Source organism: Salvelinus namaycush, unplaced genomic scaffold (genome assembly GCF_016432855.1).
Source record: "Salvelinus namaycush isolate Seneca unplaced genomic scaffold, SaNama_1.0 Scaffold910, whole genome shotgun sequence".
Taxonomy (NCBI): domain Eukaryota; kingdom Metazoa; phylum Chordata; class Actinopteri; order Salmoniformes; family Salmonidae; genus Salvelinus; species Salvelinus namaycush.
In genome coordinates, this window is record NW_024061654.1 from 58,149 (window position 1) to 81,452 (window position 23,304).

Here is a 23,304-nt window from a genome sequence, read left to right on the forward strand (position 1 = left end):
TGTATCCACTATAGGTACCTGTAACGGTACTAGTCTGACTGTATCCACTATAGGTACCTGTAACGGTACTAGTCTGACTGTATCCACTATAGTTACCTGTAACGGTACTAGTCTGACTGTATCCACTATAGTTACCTGTAACGGTACTAGTCTGACTGTATCCACTATAGTTACCTGTAACGGTACTAGTCTGACTGTATCCACTATAGTTACCTGTAACGGTACTAGTCTGACTGTATCCACTATAGTTACCTGTAACGGTACTAGTCTGACTGTATCCACTATAGTTACCTGTAACGGTACTAGTCTGACTGTATCCACTATAGTTACCTGTAACGGTACTAGTCTGACTGTATCCACTATAGTTACCTGTAACGGTACTAGTCTGACTGTATCCACTATAGTTACCTGTAACGGTACTAGTCTGACTGTATCCACTATAGTTACCTGTAACGGTACTAGTCTGACTGTATCCACTATAGTTACCTGTAACGGTACTAGTCTGACTGTATCCACTATAGTTACCTGTAACGGTACTAGTCTGACTGTATCCACTATAGTTACCTGTACCGGTACTAGTCTGACTGTATCCACTATAGTTACCTGTACCGGTACTAGTCTGACTGTATCCACTATAGTTACCTGTACCGGTACTAGTCTGACTGTATCCACTATAGTTACCTGTACCGGTACTAGTCTGACTGTATCCACTATAGTTACCTGTAACGGTACTAGTCTGACTGTATCCACTATAGTTACCTGTAACGGTACTAGTCTGACTGTATCCACTATAGTTACCTGTAACGGTACTAGTCTGACTGTATCCACTATAGTTACCTGTAACGGTACTAGTCTGACTGTATCCACTATAGTTACCTGTAACGGTACTAGTCTGACTGTATCCACTATAGTTACCTGTAACGGTACTAGTCTGACTGTATCCACTATAGTTACCTGTAACGGTACTAGTCTGACTGTGTCCACTATAGGTACCTGTACTAGTCTGACTGTGTCCACTATAGGTACCTGTACTAGTCTGACTGTGTCCACTATAGGTACCTGTACTAGTCTGACTGTATCCACTATAGGTACCTGTACTAGTCTGACTGTATCCACTATAGGTACCTGTACTAGTCTGGCTGCCTGACTCATTACAGAAGGGAGGGGAACTAATTACGAGCCTGGGTGCCAGTCCATTGTGCTGTCATGCCAAACTGTTTGTTAGGCTTTACAATGAGCAATTGAGTAGGCAAGATCTGGGACCAGGCTATAGGAGGAGACTACAGATCTGGGACCGGGCTATAGGAGGAGACTACAGGTCTGGGACCGGGCTATAGGAGGAGACTACAGATCTGGGACCGGGCTATAGGAGGAGACTACAGATCTGGGACCGGGCTATAGGAGGAGACTACAGATCTGGGACCGGGCTATAGGAGGAGACTACAGATCTGGGACCGGGCTATAGGAGGAGACTACAGATCTAGGATCGGGCTATAGGACCAGGCTATGGGACCGGGCTATGGGACCAGGTTATTGGAGGAGACTACAGATCTGGGACCAGGCTATAGGAGAAGACTATAGGAGCATGCTACAGGAGGAGACTACAGGTCTGGGACCGGGCTACAGGAGGAGACTGCAGGTCTGGGACCGGGCTACAGGAGGAGACTACAGGTCTGGGACCGGGCCAGGGAACATCATCCATCAACAACCTCTCTCCGTCACACTCTGTTTTGGGCTGTCTTCTCAAGCTCCTTCCTCTAATGATAATGATCTGTGTATACATTAAATTATCAGTGTATGACTTTGTCCTCCGTCCCTCATTCTCCCAGCTGTGTACGTCCCACCTGGCCAGCCCCTCTGATGCCCCTAACCACTACCAGGCTGTGTGTCGGGCGCTCTACGCCGAGACCAGAGAGCTACGCACCTTCCTGGAGAAGATCAGGAGTGCCAAAGAGGTGAGAACGCCCCTGACACGTTTATTCACCCAATCACTAAAGAGATGAGGCCCCTGACACGTTTATTCACCCAATCACTAAAGAGATGAGGCCCCTGACTTGTTTATTCACCCAATCACTAAAGAGATGAGGCTCCTGACACGTTTATTCACCCAATCACTAAAGAGATGAGGCTCCTGACACGTTTATTCACCCAATCACTAGAGGTGAGGCTCCTGACTCAGCAGCAGCTGATCAGTTTGATATAATGTGTGTTGGAGAGGCCCCTGACTCAGCTGATCAGTTTGACATAATGATCAATTAGCTAGAATGGTCCCATATTATGGCACATCTCCAAAAGGAGACCCAGCTGCTTGGTGTTGTCAGTTTATCCATATTCAGAAAGCACTGTCCAGGTTTCAGCCTATTCAGAAGGGTTCCTGGACCATTATTACTGCTAGACCAGTAACACTAATTCACTAGCCTACTTACTGCTAGACCAGTAACACTAATTCACTAGCCTACTTACTGCTAGACCAGTAACACTAATTCACTAGCCTACTTACTGCTAGACCAGTAACACTAATTCACTAGCCTACTTACTGCTAGACCAGTAACACTAATTCACTAGCCTACTTACTGCTAGACCAGTAACACTAATTCACTCAGTCAGGAGATTAATGATTTACTTCAGAGTTTCAACAGATTAATGATTCACAAGGGAGCGTTTCAACGGGGTCGAGTCCACCGCACTGTGAGCAGCCAGTCAGAGGGAAGCCCTAGGCGTGATGGGATGACAGCAGGGGACTGACTGGTTTAACTGGGTCAGTGAGGCAAAGGACACTGGGAGGTCTCCGTGCTGTATCTAAATATTCTACAGTGGCTTCCTCTTCTTTCCCAAAACAATTAATAACCTGGCTGCTCTGACTCCAGTAGGATTAAGCTACTACGGTCTCCTCCTTTACCTTACATCTCTTCCCCTCTCCCTCACTCCTACCACCATCCCTTACCTCCTCTCTCTCTCTCTCTCTCCTACCACCATCCCTTACCTCCTCTCCCTCTCTCTCTCCTACCACCATCCCTTACCTCCTCCCTCTCTCTCTCCTACCACCATCCCTTACCTCCTCTCCCTCTCTCTCTCCTACCACCATCCCTTACCTCCTCTCCCTCTCTCTCCTACCACCATCCCTTACCTCCTCTCTCTCTCTCTCTCCTACCACCATCCCTTACCTCCTCTCCCTCTCTCTCTCCTACCACCATCCCTTACCTCCTCCCTCTCTCTCTCCTACCACCATCCCTTACCTCCTCTCTCTCTCTCTCTCCTACCACCATCCCTTACCTCCTCTCACTCTCTCTCCTACCACCATCCCTTACCTCCTCCCTCTCTCTCTCCTACCACCATCCCTTACCTCCTCTCCCTCACTCCTACCACCATCCCTTACCTCCTCCCTCTCTCTCTCCTACCACCATCCCTTACCTCCTCCCTCTCTCTCTCCTACCACCATCCCTTACCTCCCCTCTCCCTCTCTCCTACCACCATCCCTTACCTCCTCTCCCTCTCTCTCTCCTACCACCATCCCTTACCTCCCCTCTCTCTCTCTCCTACCACCATCCCTTACCTCCTCTCTCTCTCTCTCTCTCTCTCTCCTACCACCATCCCTTACCTCCTCTCCCTCTCTCTCCTACCACCATCCCTTACCTCCTCTCCCTCGCTCTCCTACCACCATCCCTGACCTCCTCTCCCTCTCTCTCTCCTACCACCATCCCTTACCTCCTCTCCCTCTCTCTCTCTCCTACCACCATCCCTTACCACCTCTCCCTCACTCCTACCACCATCCCTTACCTCCCCTCTCTCTCCTACCACCATCCCTTACCTCCTCTCTCTCTCTCTCTCTCTCCTACCACCATCCCTTACCTCCTCTCTCTCTCTCTCTCCTACCACCATCCCTTACCTCCTCTCCCTCTCTCTCTCCTACCACCATCCCTTACCTCCTCTCCCTCTCTCTCTCCTACCACCATCCCTTACCTCCTCTCCCTCTCTCTCTCCTACCACCATCCCTTACCTCCTCTCCCTCTCTCTCTCCTACCACCATCCCTTACCTCCTCTCCCTCTCTCTCTCCTACCACCATCCCTTACCTCCTCTCCCTCTCTCTCTCCTACCACCATCCCTTACCTCCTCTCCCTCTCTCTCTCCTACCACCATCCCTTACCTCCTCTCCCTCTCTCTCTCCTACCACCATCCCTTACCTCCTCTCCCTCTCTCTCTGCTACCACCATCCCTTACCTCCTCTCCCTCTCTCTCTGCTACCACCGTCCCTTACCTCCTCTCCCTCTCTCTCTCCTATCACCGTCCCTTACCTCCTCTCCCTCTCTCTCTCCTACCACCGTCCCTTACCTCCTCTCCCTCTCTCTCTCCTACCACCGTCACTTACCTCCTCTCCCTCTCTCTCTCCTACCACCGTCCCTTACCTCCTCTCTCTCCTACCACCATCCCTTACCTCCTCTCCCTCTCTCTGCTACCACCATCCCTGACCTCCTCTCCCTCTCTCTCTGCTACCACCATCCCTTACCTCCTCTCCCTCTCTCTCTGCTACCACCATCCCTTACCTCCTCTCCCTCTCTCTCTGCTACCACCATCCCTTACCTCCTCTCCCTCTCTCTCTCCTACCACCATCCCTTACCTCCTCTCCCTCTCTCTCTCCTACCACCATCCCTTACCTCCTCTCCCTCTCTCTCCTACCACCATCCCTTACCTCCTCTCTCTCTCTCTCTCTCTCTGCTACCATCCCTTACCTCCTCTCTCTCTCTCTCTCTCTCTGCTACCATCCCTTACCTCCTCTCTCTCTCTCTCTCTCTGCTACCACCATCCCTTACCTCCTCTCCCTCTCTCTCTCCTACCACCATCCCTTACCTCCTCTCCCTCTCTCTCTCCTACCACCATCCCTTACCTCCTCTCCCTCTCTCACTCCTACCACCATCCCTTACCTCCTCTCCCTCTCTCTCCTACCACCATCCCTTACCTCCTCTCCCTCCCTCTCTCTCCTACCACCATCCCTTACCTCCTCTCCCTCTCTCTCTCTCCTACCACCATCCCTTACCTCCTCTCCCTCTCTCTCTCTCCTACCACCATCCCTTACCTCCTCTCCCTCTCTCTCTCTCCTACCACCATCCCTTACCACCTCTCTCTCCTACCACCATCCCTTACCTCCTCTCCCTCTCTCTGCTACCACCATCCCTTACCTCCTCTCCCTCTCTCTCCTACCACCATCCCTTACCTCCTCTCTCTCTCTCTCTCCTACCACCATCCCTTACCTCCTCTCTCTCTCTCTCTCCTACCACCATCCCTTACCTCCTCTCTCTCTCTCTCCTACCACCATCCCTTACCTCCTCTCCCTCTCTCTCTCTCCTACCACCATCCCTTACCTCCTCTCCCTCTCTCTCTCTCCTACCACCATCCCTTACCTCCTCTCCCTCTCTCTCTCTCCTACCACCATCCCTTACCTCCTCTCCCTCTCTCTCTCTCCTACCACCATCCCTTACCTCCTCTCCCTCTCTCTCTCTCCTACCACCATCCCTTACCTCCTCTCTCTCTCTCTCTCCTACCACCATCCCTTACCTCCTCTCTCTCTCTCTCTCTCCTACCACCATCCCTTACCTCCTCTCTCTCTCTCTCTCCTACCACCATCCCTTACCTCCTCTCCCTCTCTCTCTGCTACCACCATCCCTTACCTCCTCTCCCTCTCTCTCTGCTACCACCATCCCTTACCTCCTCTCCCTCTCTCTCTCCTACCACCATCCCTTACCTCCTCTCCCTCTCTCTCTCCTACCACCATCCCTTACCTCCTCTCCCTCTCTCTCCTACCACCATCCCTTACCTCCTCTCTCTCTCTCTCTCTCTGCTACCATCCCTTACCTCCTCTCTCTCTCTCTCTCTCTGCTACCACCATCCCTTACCTCCTCTCCCTCTCTCTCTGCTACCACCATCCCTTACCTCCTCTCCCTCTCTCTCTCCTACCACCATCCCTTACCTCCTCTCCCTCTCTCTCTCCTACCACCATCCCTTACCTCCTCTCCCTCTCTCTCTCCTACCACCATCCCTTACCTCCTCTCCCTCTCTCTCTCCTACCACCATCCCTTACCTCCTCTCTCCCTCTCTCACTCCTACCACCATCCCTTACCTCCTCTCCCTCCCTCTCTCTCCTACCACCATCCCTTACCTCCTCTCCCTCTCTCTCTCTCCTACCACCATCCCTTACCTCCTCTCCCTCTCTCTCTCTCCTACCACCATCCCTTACCTCCTCTCCCTCTCTCTCTCTCCTACCACCATCCCTTACCACCTCTCTCTCCTACCACCATCCCTTACCTCCTCTCTCTCTCTCTCTCCTACCACCATCCCTTACCTCCTCTCTCTCTCTCTCTCCTACCACCATCCCTTACCTCCTCTCTCTCTCTCTCCTACCACCATCCCTTACCTCCTCTCTCTCTCTCTCTCTCCTACCACCATCCCTTACCTCCTCTCTCTCTCTCTCTCCTACCACCATCCCTTACCTCCTCTCCCTCTCTCTCTCTCCTACCACCATCCCTTACCTCCTCTCCCTCTCTCTCTCTCCTACCACCATCCCTTACCTCCTCTCCCTCTCTCTCTCTCCTACCACCATCCCTTACCTCCTCTCCCTCTCTCTCTCTCCTACCACCATCCCTTACCTCCTCTCTCTCTCTCTCTCTCTCTCCTACCACCATCCCTTACCTCCTCTCTCTCTCTCTCTCTCCTACCACCATCCCTTACCTCCTCTCTCTCTCTCTCTCTCCTACCACCATCCCTTACCTCCTCTCTCTCTCTCTCTCTCCTACCACCATCCCTTACCTCCTCTCCCTCTCTCTCTCCTACCACCATCCCTTACCTCCTCTCCCTCTCTCTCTCCTACCACCATCCCTTACCTCCTCTCCCTCTCTCTCTCCTACCACCATCCCTTACCTCCCGTCTCTCTCTCTCTCTCCTACCACCATCCCTTACCTCCCCTCCCCTCTTTCTCTCTCTCCCACCATCCCTTACCTCCCCTCCCCTCTTTCTCTCTCTCCCACCATCCCTTACCTCCCCTCCCCTCTCTCACTCCTACCGCCATCCCTCCCCTCCTCTCTCTCCCGCCATCCCTCCCCTCCTCTCTCTCCCGCCATCCCGTACCTCCCTATTCAACAGATGTTACTCCAGGTGTAGTGGAAGCCCCTAGCTCCAACAGTGCAGTAATATATCTAACAATAAACAGAAATACACACATCTAAAAACAAAAATAATGGAATTAATAAATGTTAGGATGAGCAATGTCAAAGTGTGTGTGTGTACACTACCGGTCAAAAGTTTAAGAACACCTACCGGTACTCATTTAAGATTTTTTTTATTATTTGTACTATTTTCTACATTTCTACATAAATATAATAACACTTTTTTTGGTTACTACATGACTACTTTGGCCCAAAGTGATCGACCATATTCCCACCAGAGGAGGGAGAAATGAGTGCATGGTACATTAAGGCCTACACTCACACTAAGTTTTGTCATTATTTTTTTACAGTAAAAAATGTGTTATTTCATAGTTTTGATGTCTTCACTATTATTCTACAATGTAGAAAATAGTAAAAATCTGAGTTTTTATTGTCTAGTATATCTTAAGAATACTTGCATAGAATAGTATTTACAGCAATAGTTGAAATAGGATGGATTTCACTAGAATACAGTACATACTACTTCCACATTTTGTTACGTTACAGACTTATTCTACAACGGATAAAACATTTTAAATAATCGGTGTACACACAATACCCCTTAATGACAGAACAATTATTACATTTACGTACTACTTTAGACGGTTTAACTCAGTTCATTGTTGAAGCGCCTTTTTGCAGAGATAACAGCCTCGATTCTTATTGGGTATGACGCTACAAGCTTGGCACACCTGTATTTGGGGAGTTTCTCCCATTGTTCTCTGGGTTCAAGTCTGCTGCTACCTCAACGCCTAGGAGGTATCACTTCTTTTTTTTTTTTTTTTTTTTTTTTGTGAGCTGACGAAGCTGACGTATGACGTAAAGGTAACGTAAGGGTAATGGCGGACTGAAGGGATTTATGTGGAGCACCTCAAGATAGAACATAATATTCGAAATATCTGCTGAATTGGACTAGAATATTAGCACTGCTTAATCTGGTGAGTGATAGCCTTCAATCTGGACAGTGACACAAAACAAATCCTGAAACTAGAGACATTTATCGACAAATATTGCGAGGACGGGCAACAACCAAGCATGACGGAGAGTGGGACAGGGGAACCGATTACAAAACGAAAACGTGACTCTTCTACAGACACTGATGACTTGATATTCTCACCACCGGGAATGGTGAAGGTCGAGACCGATCTGTTGGAATCAATGAATGACAAACTGGGTATACTTGAATTGGTTAGTAAGGATATAAAAGAGTTGAAGGCAAGCCTGGAGATGAGTGATGAAAAGGCTGCGACATTGGAGAGGCAAACACACGCGCTGAGGGGGACGGTCAATGGGATTGAAACCGAGGTGAATGGAATTAAAAGGGAGAGCGCCGTTCTGAAGGGGACCTTGCTGGACATACAAACTAGATCCATGGGAGAGAATTTGGTGCTTGCGGGTATCCAAGAAAAGGAAGGAGAGGTTCCTGAATCTATAGTTAGAGAGTTCCTCCTTGCAGCGCTTCAGATTCCACGCGAAGTTGTCGACAGGGTCCAGCTTGGGCGCGTTCACCGCTTCGGACAGAGAGGGCAGAGGTACGAACGCCCAATCGTTGCCAAGTTTGCTTCATTTAAAGATGAAATAGTGGTTGGAAGCCTGGGTAAAAGACTTGCTGGGACCAAGGTTGGCATGGATGATCGGTTTCCGAAGGAGGTTGCAGAGCGGCGCAAAGTTCTGTGTCCAATTTTCAAAGAAAATGGATTAAAAGCGAAACGAGTAGCTCTCGTCGTTGATAAACTATGTATTGATAACCAGTTGTTCAGAGACACAAAGACTACTCCATGGTTATTTTAGAAATTGCAGAGTTCTCATAGACGAGGGAAATAAACACAATTCAGGCCCGGTTACTGATTGTAACAATACAATGAAAAATATGGCTTTTCTATAAATCTTCACATATGGCTGATTGAACACACAAGCACTAATTCAACATAGTGAAGATGGGGGCTAGGTGAACAGAGGGCACAGTATGTGTGGATGGTATGGTTTGTGTTTGTTTTTTGTTTTGTTTGTTGTGTTTGGAAAGTTGAGTGAGTGAGTAATGAAATGGTTGCATATCCCAGAGCCAATGTATTGCTGTGGGCCGGGTATGAGAGGGCTTTCAATGTTGTTCAGATGATGGATGCACCTTTGTGGTGAATTATACGGCTTATTTGTTTGTTGTCCTATCATGGAGAACTACATTTTTTATTTATTTTTTTATAGGTTATATCTAATTATTTATTATCCTATTTTAATGGTACGGTCCATGGCACTATACCCTAGACACCCACCTGAATGACCCAGATACTAAGGAGAAGTCCCTAACTGTTTTATGTGCCCGCTGTAAGCGGTCTGTATGCAGCTAAAATGAGGTCAGAGACCAAGAGCAGCACTGCCCCCTCAAGATTCTGAGCCTGCTTGGCAGGGTTGGTCCTGCAAAGCCAAAGCCCCATAAAGGGAGAGCATAATATACAAGGAAATTCTCAAAGCTGCTAATGAGAACCTTGACGACCTTGTACCTAGCCGGTGGGGATTCCGGTGGGGTGCCCCCACCCAGGCAGTGGCAGTGCTGGCAACACTAGCTGCAGTAACCCATGGGGAGGGGGTCACACTCGGACATTCAGAGAGGGGGTATATTATTGTGGCCCTGGCGGCACAAAATCAAAGTCGGACTGCATGGAGATGCGTGGGGACATGGTCATGACGGGTGGCCGTATTGTGGGTGTTTCAGGAATAAGGTGTACATTTGACCTCCATTATCTAGGATATGACAATGGTAAATAAATCTCTCAATTTTTGCTAATTTTTTGTGCGGTCTTGCAGGCCTTCTCATGCAGCTGCAGCTGCAAGTGCATTTGTAAATCATGACCCATCTTGAGTTGGGCTCTGGGATGGTGCAATTGTTGAGAAAGTGAGCTTATGGTTGTGTGGGGGTAAGGGCTGAGTGTGTGTGGGTGTATGTGTGTATCCCACAACTGTTGCGAAGGAAGAAGTAAAAGATGTTAGGGACAATAGAGGATGATCCACAGATATATATAATACAAATCGAGGTGAGGGCAATGGAAATGCATATGGTAATTGATCTTCTTCAATTCGGTAAATGGCACTGTATGCTCTTTTCAAAGAATGGATCCCAGTCAGTTCAGGGCTATGGGATACAGGGGGTCGAGGGTGGTCTACCGGGCATTGGGATGACAAGCCATCTCGAGATGAGGCCTTTTAGCGGGTGGAATAGTAGGGACCAATTGGAGGTTTACTTAGTAGAAATGCAAATATCATGGTACAACTATATAGACACTCAATCATTATGTTACTTTTTAATAGTACGTTTACAAAAATATATTCTGATTAAAAGAATGAAAGGTGTGTCTCATTATGGTAAGTGGTGAAATAAGTATAGCCAGTTACAATTGTAATGGCTTAGCAGATAATAAGAAAAGACGATCAGTATTTACCTGGCTAAAAGAGAAGGATTATAATATCTATTGTTTACAGGAAACCCATTCAACAGTTTTAGATGAAGTTTTGTGGAAAAAGAACTGGGGGGGCAAAATATATTTCTCCCATGGGCAAAGAAATTCAAAAGGGGTGATGGTTTTAATTAACAATAATTTTGATCCAAATGTGCAAATTGTCCAAACAGATCCTCAAGGTAGATGGATTATTTTAAATATGTTATTGGACAATAAACAAATATGGCTTGTTAACCTATACGGTCCGAATAATGATGATCCAAGCTTCTTTGAAAATATATATAAGAATTTATCAACTCTACAAGCAACACTAGACTCTATTATTATAGTGGGAGATTTTAATACGGTCTTAAATACCTCTATAGACCGGAAAGGAAATCACACTACAAACTATCACCCTCAGGCACTTAAGGAAATCATGAATGTCATGGATATATTGGAATTAGTGGATATATGGAGACTTAAATACCCTGATTTAGTGAGATATACATGGCGGAGGCTGAATCAAGCTAGTCGTCTTGACTACTTTCTTATACCATTCTCTCTGGCACCAAAAGTTAAAAAAGTGTTGATAGGGGACAGAATGCGGTCGGATCATCACATAATTGGCATATATATTTCTCTTACAGAATTTCCACGTGGGCGAGGATATTGGAAATTTAATCAAAGTCTACTAGATGATAAATTGTTTAGAACTAGGACAGAAGATTTTATAACTGACTTTTTCAGACATAACATAGGTACAGCAGATCCCCTTATTGTATGGGACACTTTTAAGTGTGCCTTTAGAGGCCATGCAATTCAGTACTCATCTATAAAACAAAGGGAATTTAGATCAAAAGAGTCCATATTAACAAAGGAAATTGAAGGACTAACAGTACAGTTAGATAGCAATAAAAACGGTACCATAGAGGCACAGAATAAGTTAGAGGAAAAACAAAAAGAAATGGAGGAACTTATTCAAGAAAGATCCAGTGTAATATATTATAAAAATAAAGCGAACTGGATGGAATATGGGGAAAAATGCACCAAATTCTTTTTCAATCTTCAATATAGAAATGCTACCAAAAAAAATGTATTAAAACTTGTTACAAATGATGGAGTCACGCATGATTCACCAAATGATATTTTGAAAGAGGAAGTAAAGTACTTTAAGAATATGTTTTCGTTTCAGGCTCCTCCATCTCCACTAACTGAAACTAATTGTATGGATTTTTTTCCTATTAATAATGTAAAATTAACATCTGTACAGAAAGACTCATGTGAAGGCCAAATTACAGAGGAGGAACTGCTTGATGCAATTGGGGCCTTTAAGGATGGGAAAACTCCAGGGCTGGATGGCATACCAGTGGAAGTATACAAAACTTTTTTTGATATACTCAAAGGGCCATTATTAGCTTGTTTTAACCACTCCTATATAAATGGTAGATTATCAGACACGCAACAAGAAGGTCTGATATCGTTATTACTGAAACAGGACCCAAGTGGTATATATAAAGATCCAGTCCAATTAAAAAATTGGAGACCTCTTACACTTCAGTGTTGTGATGCAAAAATCCTAGCAAAATGCTTGGCGCATAGAATAAAAAAAGTTTTGTCAGATATTATTCATCCTAATCAGACAGGTTTTTTACATGGACGATACATTGGAGATAATATAAGGCAAGTACTGGAAACAATAGAACACTATGAAATATCGGGGACACCAGGTCTGGTTTTCATAGCTGATTTTGAAAAGGCTTTTGATAAAGTACGACTGGAGTTTATATATAAATGCCTAGAATATTTCAATTTTGGGGAATCTCTTATAAAATGGGTTAAAATTATGTATAGTAACCCTAGGTGTAAAATAGTAAATAATGGCTACATCTCAGAAAGTTTTAAACTATCTAGAGGAGTAAAACAAGGTTGTCCACTATCGGCATATCTATTTATTATTGCCATCGAAATGTTAGCTGTTAAAATTAGATCAAACATTAATATTAATGGATTAGAAATCCGTGGCTTAAAAACTAAGGTGTCATTGTACGCTGATGATTCATGTTTTCTTTTAAAACCACAACTAGAATCTCTCCACGGCCTCTTAGAGGATCTAGATACTTTTGCTATCCTCTCTGGATTAAAACCAAATTATGATAAATGTACCATATTACGTATTGGATCACTAAAAAATACACATTTTATATTGCCATGTAGTTTACCAATTAAATGGTCTGACGGAGATGTGGACATACTCGGTATAAAAATCCCAAAAGAAAGAAATGATCTCACTCCAATAAATTTTTATAGAAAGTTAGCAAAAATAGATAAGATCTTGCTACCATGGAAAGGAAAATACTTGTCTATTTGTGGAAAAATCACCCTGATTAACTCTTTAGTCATATCACAGTTTACCTATTTGCTTATGGTTTTGCCTACACCTAGTGACCTGCTTTTTAAATTATATGAACAAAAAATATTCCATTTTATTTGGAACGGCAAGCCAGATAAAATTAAAAGGGCCTATTTATATAACGAATATGAATTCGGAGGGCAGAAATTATTAAATATTAAAGCATTAGACCTCTCACTAAAGGCATCAGTCATACAAAAGTTATACTTAAATCCAAACTGGTTCTCTAGTAAATTGGTACGAATGTCTCATCCTATGTTCAAGAAGGGCCTTTTTCCCTTTATTCAGATTACACCTGCTCACTTTCGGTTGTTTGAAAAGGAAATAATCTCCAAAATATCCTTATTTTTTAAACAAGCCCTAGAAAGTTGGTTGCAATTTCAGTTTAATCCACCTGAAAGGACGGAACAAATAGTACAACAAATATTGTGGTTAAATTCAAATATAGTAATTGATAAAAAAACTGTATTTATCGAAGAAATGTTTAAAAAAGGTATAATTTTTGTGAATGATATCATAAATAGGACTGGTGGAGTTATGTCACACATGCAGCTAACACAGACATATGGAAATGTCTGCTCTACCCAAAATTACAACCAATTAATTGCAGCATTACCACAAAAATGGAAGAGGCAAGTAGAAGGGGAAAAAAGTAAGGAACTTGTATGTCGGCCCTGTATTAAAGAACATAAATGGTTAAAGAAAAGTGTGATAAATAAAAACATATACCAATTTCATTTAAGGACCAAAAAACTGACAGCTGTGCCATATAAATTGCAAAATAGTTGGGAAGAGATTTTCGATGTACCCATTCCATTGCACATGGTTTATGAATTGATACGCAAAACAACGCCGGATTCAAAACTTCGAATTTTTCAATTTAAATTACTGTACAAAATTCTTGCAACTAATAGAATGTTATATATATGGGGTATACAATCTTCCCAGTTCTGCAGATTCTGTTGTGAGGAGGCAGAGTCATTAGATCATTTATTTTGGTATTGTCCATATGTAGCTCGTTTTTGGTCACAGGTCCAGGAATGGCTGAAGAATTGCAACATTTGCCTAGAACTAACGCTACAGATAGCAATACTGGGGGATTTGAAAAGCCATAGTCAATCAATCAATAATATAATAATTATTTTAGCAAAAATGTTTATTTTTAATTTACAATCTGTAGAAGCTATGAGAATAGGAAGGTTCAAATCTTTTGTGAAGCATCACAGCACAGTTGAAAAATATATGGCAAATAAAAATCCGAAATGGATGATGTTGGAAGATAGATGGGAAGGGTTGAGTGGAACTGAAGGGTGGGACTAATAACAAGATAAACAATGTAGGGCATACGGGATCTGTGAAATGTGTATAGGTGCGGAGCTTTTGTGAAATAGCACAGTTACAAGTGGAAATAAAATTGGATGGACAACAGAAATAGAGGAAGGACTAAGAACAAACAAGAGAGAACTATTATAAAGTAGTCTGTGTCTGTAAAATAGGTATAAGATGTATAAATTGAAGGTAAAAGCAGAAGTGTTTATTAGTTTACTCCAATTGGGGGAGCGGTGGTAGGGTTGCGGGGAATAATAATAAAGGTATATTCTTTAAAAAAGTATGTATGTCTATATAGGTATGTGTATGTATATATGTATATATGTATGCATGCGTGTATGGATATATATATTTACCCAAAAAAATATGGGGGATTGGAAATGATGCAGACAATTACATTGGAAGCAACATTCTTTCCGCAATATTAAGCTGATCCACCCCAAAAAAAAAAAAAAAAAAAAGGTATCACTTCTTTATTGAATAAGAGTTCAAAGTTCATACCAAGTTGTCATACTTTGAGCTCACGCTGAAGTTGGCTTAGTTCTGTAGTTTGATATTAGCCCTTTTAACGTCTGGACTGTTGTCCTCACGTCCTCGGGAACACAAATGTTACATTTTCGTAAAGGGCTGATGTAGTAGGGAGAGAAGGGAGTGTTTCATAGTTCACAACCAATGTCTGTTCACTTGGGCGGGGCCACTTGGGCGGGGCCACTGAGTGAGTGGAGTTTACCTTATGGAAACAATTCTCTCATTTTAGAAGCTAAAATTACATTTCATCTTTTCACAAATAGTTTCATATACATTTAAATTGCACAACAATTCCATGTGAATCTCATAACTAGAATGTGTAGACTTTCCCAGATACAGTTTATGTCGTCCTATCATCAGTAATCATGTCTCAGATGACAACTGATCTGAGATCATATTCATTAAGTACCAACGCATATTTTCAACCGGTTGGATTAACGAAATATGGTTCTGGTCCCCACCCTTTTGATGTTTTCAGACTCTCTATGTTAACAAAGGGCTTTCCAAGAGTCACTCTGTAGAGTAGAGAGAGAGATCGATAAGGGGGAAAGTTATTTATGGGGGTCATAAACCTCACCAACAGGCCAACGTCATGACAACAGGTACTTCCTTCTTTAGTTTCTGCCTGTAGGAAGAGAGAGACGGAATGGAGGCGTGATCTGATTTGCAGAAGGGGGGGGGGGGGGGCGAGAAGCAATTGAGTTTTTGATGCGCGAGTAGCGCAGGCAATGTGTTAGTAAAACTTTGGTAGCATATTATTCAGATTAGCTTTTTTAATGTCCACAGTTACAAGAAATGTGGCCTCAGGTTATGCGCTTTCCAGTTTGAACAAAATCTAGTGTGTGTTTCCTTGAGCGCCTTCGTGGTATCGGCTTCAGGAAGAATATACTCTGCTATGACGGTGACCGAAGATAACTCTCTCGGGAGGTAATGTGGTCGGCATTTGATGGAGGTATTCTAGGTTGATTAAACAAAAGGACTTGAGTTCGTGTTCGCTACCACAATCGCACCATGAGTAGTTAACCATGACGTACACCATTACCTTTTTCCCAGAGTTCTTTAATCCTGTCTCCACAGTATATCCTGAGAGAGCCAGCTGGCTGTGTAGACTGGGACAGTATATCCTGAGAGAGCCAGCTGGCTGTGTAGACTGGGACAGTATATCCTGAGAGAGCCAGCTGGCTGTGTAGACTGGGACAGTATATCCTGAGAGAGCCAGCTGGCTGTGTAGACTGGGACAGTATATCCTGAGAGAGCCAGCTGGCTGTGTAGACTGGGACAGTATATCCTGAGAGAGCCAGCTGGCTGTGTAGACTGGGACAGTATATCCTGAGAGAGCCAGCTGGCTGTGTCGACTGGGACAGTATATCCTGAGAGAGCCAGCTGGCTGTGTCGACTGGGACAGTATATCCTGAGAGAGTCAGTAGGGCTCTGCTGTGACCACCAGTAGTGTAGTGAGAAGCTGACAGAGATTTTAAAAGGCATCATTAGTTCCACATTGCTTTATCCCAACTGAGAAGTTCAATGTGGACTGTCTGATTGAACAAGACCTATATCTGACATCCTCATCACATGAAAACATATTGATTGAGAAGTGTGCCAGACATACAACGGATAAATAACACTGCCCATGATCTTCTAGTGTTGACCCAGAGCCCTAGTGCGTAGCAACACAGCAGAATAAACATATAACCTCTCACACTCTCCTGTCTTCCCCCTGTACCTTGTAGAACCTGCGGCGGATGGAGCGAGACACTGGAGAGGAACCAATCAGAGATGTCAACGAGCTACAGAACGCTGACTGGGTAAGAGGAACCTAGTGTAGCGGGGGCGGAGTCCCCGCGTCAGTTTAAGGGGAAACGGAAGTTAGCTTGAAAATACTGTATCCCTGAAAACCAAAAAAATCCGCTTTCTGACGACACTGCGGACGGTGTGGTAAGAAAAACCATAATTCTCTTATCGCTCAACACAGGAACAGGTCTGATACTTGGCACCTAGATGCGCTCAACACAGGAACAGGTCTGATACTTGACACTATTGTCTGTGGTTGGGGTCAATTTCAATTCAGGAAGTACACTGAAAGTTGCATTCCAATTCTCTAAAATGTGGAATTGAAATTTGGTTTACTTTCTGAATTGACTAGAATTAGAAATTAAATGAACCCCAACCCTGCTGATGTCCCTCAGGCGAAGTTCTGGATGCAGGTGATGGGTGACCTGCGTAACGGGGTCAAGCTGAAGAAGGTCCAGGAGAGACAGTACAGCCCTCTACCTATAGAGTTCCAGCTCACGCCTTACGAGATGCTGATGGATGACATCCGCTTCAAACGATACAAACTACGGAACGTCATGGTGAGGGACTTAAACATGGAAGAATATTATCTTAAGGAAGGGGTAGATGTTCATGTTGTTTTTTTAAGTCATCATGAGGGAGGGTTTCATCTGTTAGCCTGGTTCCACGTCTCTGAGCTCGTATTCATAAAACGTTGGATTTCTGCTCTATGATCAGTTTGGCCTTTCAGATCATAATAAATAAGATTGGATGGACAGGAGGAGCTCATGCTATTGTCATGTAACCGTTAGTCTGTTTACGAAGCGTGTGACGAGTAACGTGATTGGATCCTAGATCAGCATTTATACTCTGAGATGGTTTTTGGGTCCTGATGTTTTTCATCCAGTGCCTTCGGAAAGTATTCAGACCCCTTCCCTTTTTCCACATGTTGTTACGTTACAGCCTTATTCTAAAATAGATTTAAATAATTGTGTTCCCTCATCATTCTACACAATACATTTCCACTCGTTCAAGTCCAACACTGTACATCACCACACACACCACACACACACAGGTGAAGGTGTGAGAACAGTACCAATACCTGAGCTGCGGTTCAGATCTTGAGGGATGCTGATGGTTTTGACTGCTCCTATAGAAGAGAACATCTTCAATATGGTCCGGTCATCAACACCGGTTCTTCCTAAAAAAAAAAAAAGTTCAGCAATCGACACACAATACACCATAATGACAAAGAGAAAACAGGTTTTTACAAATGTATTAAAAATAAATATTTATGTAAGTATTCAGACCCTTTGCTAAGGTCCCACAGTTGACAGTGCAAAAACCAAACCATGAGGTCAAAGAGCTCCGAGACAGGATTGTGTCGAGGCACAGGTCTGAGGAAGGGTAACAAAAAATGTCTGCAACATTGAAGGTCCCCAAGAACACAGTGGCCTCCATCATTCTTAAATGGAAGAAGTTTGGAACCACCAAGACTCTTTCTAGAGCTGGCTGCCCGGCCAAACTGAGCAATCGAGGGAGAAGGACCTTGTTCAGGGAGGTGACCAAGAACCCGATGGTCACTAAAACTGAGCTCCAGAGTTCCTCTGTGGAGATGGGAGAACCTTCCAGAAGGACATCTCTGCAGCACTCCACCAAATCAGGCCTTTATTGTAGAGTGGCCAGACACAAGCAACTCCTCAGTAAAAGGCACATGACAGCCCGCTTGGCGTTTGCCGAAATGCGCCTAAAGGACTCTCAGACCATGAGAAACAAGACTCTTTGGCTTGAGTACTGTCACATCTGGAGTAAACCTGGCAGCATCCCTACAGTGGTGGTGGCATCATCATGCTGTGTTTTTCAGAGGCAGAGACCGAGACTAGTCAGGATCGAGGGAAAGATGAACGGAGCAAATTATAGAAAGATTCTTGATGAAAACCTGCTCAGGACCTTAGACTAGGGCGAAGGTTCAGATTGAATCGTACTACACCAGCTCCGATGCTAGTCGAATGTGGCAGGGCTTGCAAACTATTACAGACAACAAAGGGAAGCACAGCCGCGAGCTGCCCAGTGACACGAGCCTACCAGACGAGCTAAATCACTTCTATGCTCGCTTCTAGGCAAGTCACACTGAAGCATGCATGAGAGCATCAGCTGTTCCAGACGACTGTGTGATCATGCTCTCCTTTAAACAGGTCGACATTCACAAGGCCGCAGGGCCAGACGGATTACCAGGACGTGTACTGCAAGCATGCGCTGACCAACTGGCAAGTGTCTTCACTGGCATTTTTTAACATGTCCCTGACAGAGTCTGTAATACCAACATGTTTCAAGCAGACCACCATAGTCCCTGTCATGAACACTAATGTAACCTGCCTAAATGACGACCGACCCGTAGCACTCACGTCTGTAGCTATGAAGTGCTTCGAAAGGTTGGTCATGGCTAACATCAACACCATTATCCCAGAAACCCTAGACCCACTCCATTTTGCATACCAACAGATTCACAGATATATTTTAGGTTTTTGAAAAATGTAAGTGTAACCTTTTTTTATTTAACTAGGCAAATCCGTTAAGAACAAATTCTTATTTACAATAACGGCCAAACCCGGACGATGCTGGGCCAATTGTGCGCCGCTCTATGGGACTCCCAATCACGGCTGAATGGGATACATCCTGGAATTGAACCAGGGACTGTAGTGACGCTTCTTGCACTGAGATGCAGTGCCTTAGACTGCTGCGCCACTCGAGAGCCCAAATTATGCAATCTTAATTGCACTCCACATTGCCCTTTCCCACCTGGACAAAAGGAACACCTATGTGAGAATGCTGTTCGTTGACTACAGCTCAGCGTTCAACACCACAGTACCCTCAAAGCTCATCACTAAGCTAAGGATCCTGGGACTAAACACCTCCCTCTGCAACTGGATCCCGGACTTCCTGACGGGCCTCCCCCAGGTGGTGAGGGTAGGTAACAACACATCCGCCACGCTGATCCTCAGTGCAGGCGCCCCTCAGGGGTGCGTGTTCAGTCCCCTCCTGTACTTCCTGTTCACCCACGACTGCACTGCCAGGACATCACTTGGGCCAAGCTTCCTGCCATCCAGGACCTCTATACCAGGCGGTGTCAGAGGAAAGCCCTAAAAATTGCCAAAGACTCCAGCCACCCTAGTCATGGACTTCTCTCCGCTGCCGGAGCGAAGAGTCTCGGTCCAAGAGGCCTCTTAACAGCTTCCACCCCCCCCCAAGCCATAAGACTCCTGAACAGCTAATCAAATGGCTCCCCGGGATATTTGCATTGTCTCATAGGGTGGGCCACAATTTTCCCAGCGTCGTTAGGGTTTGGCCGGGGTAGGCCGTCATTGTAAATAATAATTTGTTCTTAACTGACTTGCCTAGTTAAATAAAATTATAAATGAAAAATGTCACTATGCTGCTGCTACTCTGTTTATTATCTATTCATAGTCCCTTTTACCTACATGTACGTATTACCTTATCTAACCGGTGCCCCCACATATTGACTGTCCCGGTACCCCCTGTATATAGCCTCCACATTGACTCTATACCGTAATACCCTGTATATAGCCTCCACATTGACTCTGTACCGTAACACCCTGTATATAGTCTCCACATTGACTCTGTACCGTAACACCCTGTATATAGCCTCCACATTGACTCTGTACCGGTACCCCCTGTATATAGTCTCCACATTGACGCTGTACCGTAATACCCTGTATATAGTCTCCACATTGACTCTGTACCGTAATACCCTGTATATAGCCTCCACACTGACTCTGTACCGTAATACCCTGTATATAGCCTCGCTACTGTTATTTTACTGCTGCTCTTTAAATATTTTTTACTTATTTTTCTTAATTTCTTAAAGAATACGATTTGAATGTAGATTTTTGTAATTAATTTTTTTACTTTCTATACCTGTTTTCACTGTGTCATTTTGGGGTATTATGTAGATTAACAATGTTTTTATTTAATCAATTTTAGAATAAATCTAACTGTGGAAAAAGTCAAGGGGTCTGGAATCTTTCCAAATGCACTGTATGTGTATTGTTAGTTTCTAATTTTATAGAGTAAATAACTCACAGACACTAGAGAAGCTTACCCAAGTATAATTCTTCCCAAAGGGTCGATACAGCTGTAATTCAGACAAAAGATATTTCACACAAGCACTGATAATTAACCCTTTCTGCTAGGCTGAGTCTCCTCCACATCTGAACAGCCAATGCAACTCTGTTGCTAGACAGAACCTTAGTGATATCTGTTCTTCCTCACTTCTTCTGACCTGACCTCTACCCCTAAGTGTTCACTCCTCCCCAACTCAAGGCTGTCATGGTTATTGATACCAGACTGTGTCTCTTCTCTCTTCTGCTAACAATAACATATCCTGACATAATGTAAACATTATACATTACACTCTCTCCCTCAGTAACATATCCTGACATAATGTAAACATTATACATTACACTCTCTCCCTCAGTAACATATCCTGACATAATGTAAACATTATACATTACACTCTCTCCCTCAGTAACATATCCTGACATAATGTAAACATTATACATGACCCTTTCTCTCCCTCAGTAACATATCCTGACATAATGTAAACATTATACATTACACTCTCTCCCTCAGTAACATATCCTGACATAATGTAAACATTATACATTACCCTCTCTCTCCCTCAGTAACATATCCTGACATAATGTAAACATTATACATTACACTCTCTCCCTCAGTAACATATCCTGACATAATGTAAACATTATACATGACCCTTTCTCTCCCTCAGTAACATATCCTGACATAATGTAAACATTATACATTACCCTTTCTCTCACTCAGTGACATATCCTGACATAATGTAAACATTATACAATACCCTCTCTCTCCCTCAGTAACATATCCTGACATAATGTAAACATGATACATTACCCTCTCTCTCACTCAGTAACATATCCTGACATAATGTAAACATGATACATTACCCTCTCTCACTCAGTGACATTGTTAGTTTCTAAGATCTCCACCCGTCTCCCCTTATCAATGCCTGCCACATGTAATCACTTCCCTGCACTCAACACATTCCAAGATTAGTTGCACCCACTATATACCTTCCTCCTATAACCCTTCCCTTCTGGTGTAGACCCTCCACTATATACCTTCCTCCTATAACCCTTCCCTTCTGGTGTAGACCCTCCACTATATACCTTCCTCCTATAACCCTTCCCTTCTGGTGTAGACCCTCCACTATATACCTTCCTCCTATAACCCTTCCCTTCTGGTGTAGACCCTCCACTATGTACCTTCCTCCTATAACCATTACCTTCTGGGGTAGACCCTCCACTATATACCTTCCTTCTATAACCATTACCTTCTGGTGTAGACCCTCCACTATATACCTTCCTCCTATAACCCTTAACTTCTGGTGTAGACCCTCCACTATATACCTTCCTCCTATAACCCTTAACTTCTGGTGTAGACCCTCCACTATATACCTTCCTCCTATAACCCTTCCCTTCTGGTGTAGACCCTCCACTATATACCTTCCTTCTATAACCCTTCCCTTCTGGTGTAGACCCTCCACTATATACCTTCCTCATATAACCATTACCTTCTGGTGTAGACCCTCCACTATATACCTTCCTCCTATAACCCTTCCCTTCTGGTGTAGACCCTCCACTATATACCTTCCTCATATAACCATTACCTTCTGGTGTAGACCCTCCACTATATACCTTCCTCCTATAACCATTAACTTCTGGTGTAGACCCTCCACTATATACCTTCCTCATATAACCATTAACTTCTGGTGTAGACCCTCCACTATATACCTTCCTCATATAACCATTACCTTCTGGTGTAGACCCTCCACTATATACCTTCCTCATATAACCATTACCTTCTGGTGTGGACCCTCCACTATATACCTTCCTCCTATAACCATTACCTTCTGGTGTAGACCCTCCACTATATACCTTCCTCCTATAACCATTACCTTCTGGTGTAGACCCTCCACTATATACCTTCCTCCTTATAACCATTACCTTCTGGTGTAGACCCTCCACTATATACCTTCCTCCGACAGATACCCATTACCTTCTGGTGTAGACCCTCCACTATGTACCTTCCTCCTATAACCATTACCTTCTGGTGTAGACCCTCCACTATATACCTTCCTCCTATAACCATTACCTTCTGTTGTAGACCCTCCACTATATACCTTCCTTCTATAACCCTTCCCTTCTGGTGTAGACCCTCCACTATATACCTTCCTCCTATAACCATTACCTTCTGGTGTAGACCCTCCACTATATACCTTCCTCCTATAACCATTACCTTCTGGTCTAGACCCTCCACTATATACCTTCCTCCTATAACCATTAACTTCTGGTGTAGACCTTCCGCTATATACCTTCCTTCTATAACCATTACCTTCTGGTGTAGACCCTCCACTATATACCTTCCTCCGACAGATACCCATTACCTTCTGGTGTAGACCCTCCACTATATACCTTCCTTCTATAACCATTACCTTCTGGTGTAGACCCTCCACTATATACCTTCCTCCTATAACCCTTAACTTCTGGCGTGGACCCTCCACTATATACCTTCCTCCTATAA

General features: G+C 44.3%; 1 protein-coding gene across 1 annotated transcript in view; it reads left to right on the forward strand.

The window, feature by feature from the left end:
- LOC120043429 (protein spire homolog 1-like) overlaps positions 1-23,304 on the forward strand; it is a gene marked incomplete at its 3' end in the record, with an annotated part of 62,721 nt that overhangs the window by 23,254 nt on the left and 16,163 nt on the right. Inside the window, exons 4-6 of the mRNA XM_038988011.1 lie at positions 1,830-1,955; positions 16,626-16,700; positions 17,082-17,246. Coding sequence (XP_038843939.1) covers positions 1,830-1,955; positions 16,626-16,700; positions 17,082-17,246 — 366 coding nt within the window. The remainder of the gene's footprint in view (positions 1-1,829; positions 1,956-16,625; positions 16,701-17,081; positions 17,247-23,304) is intronic.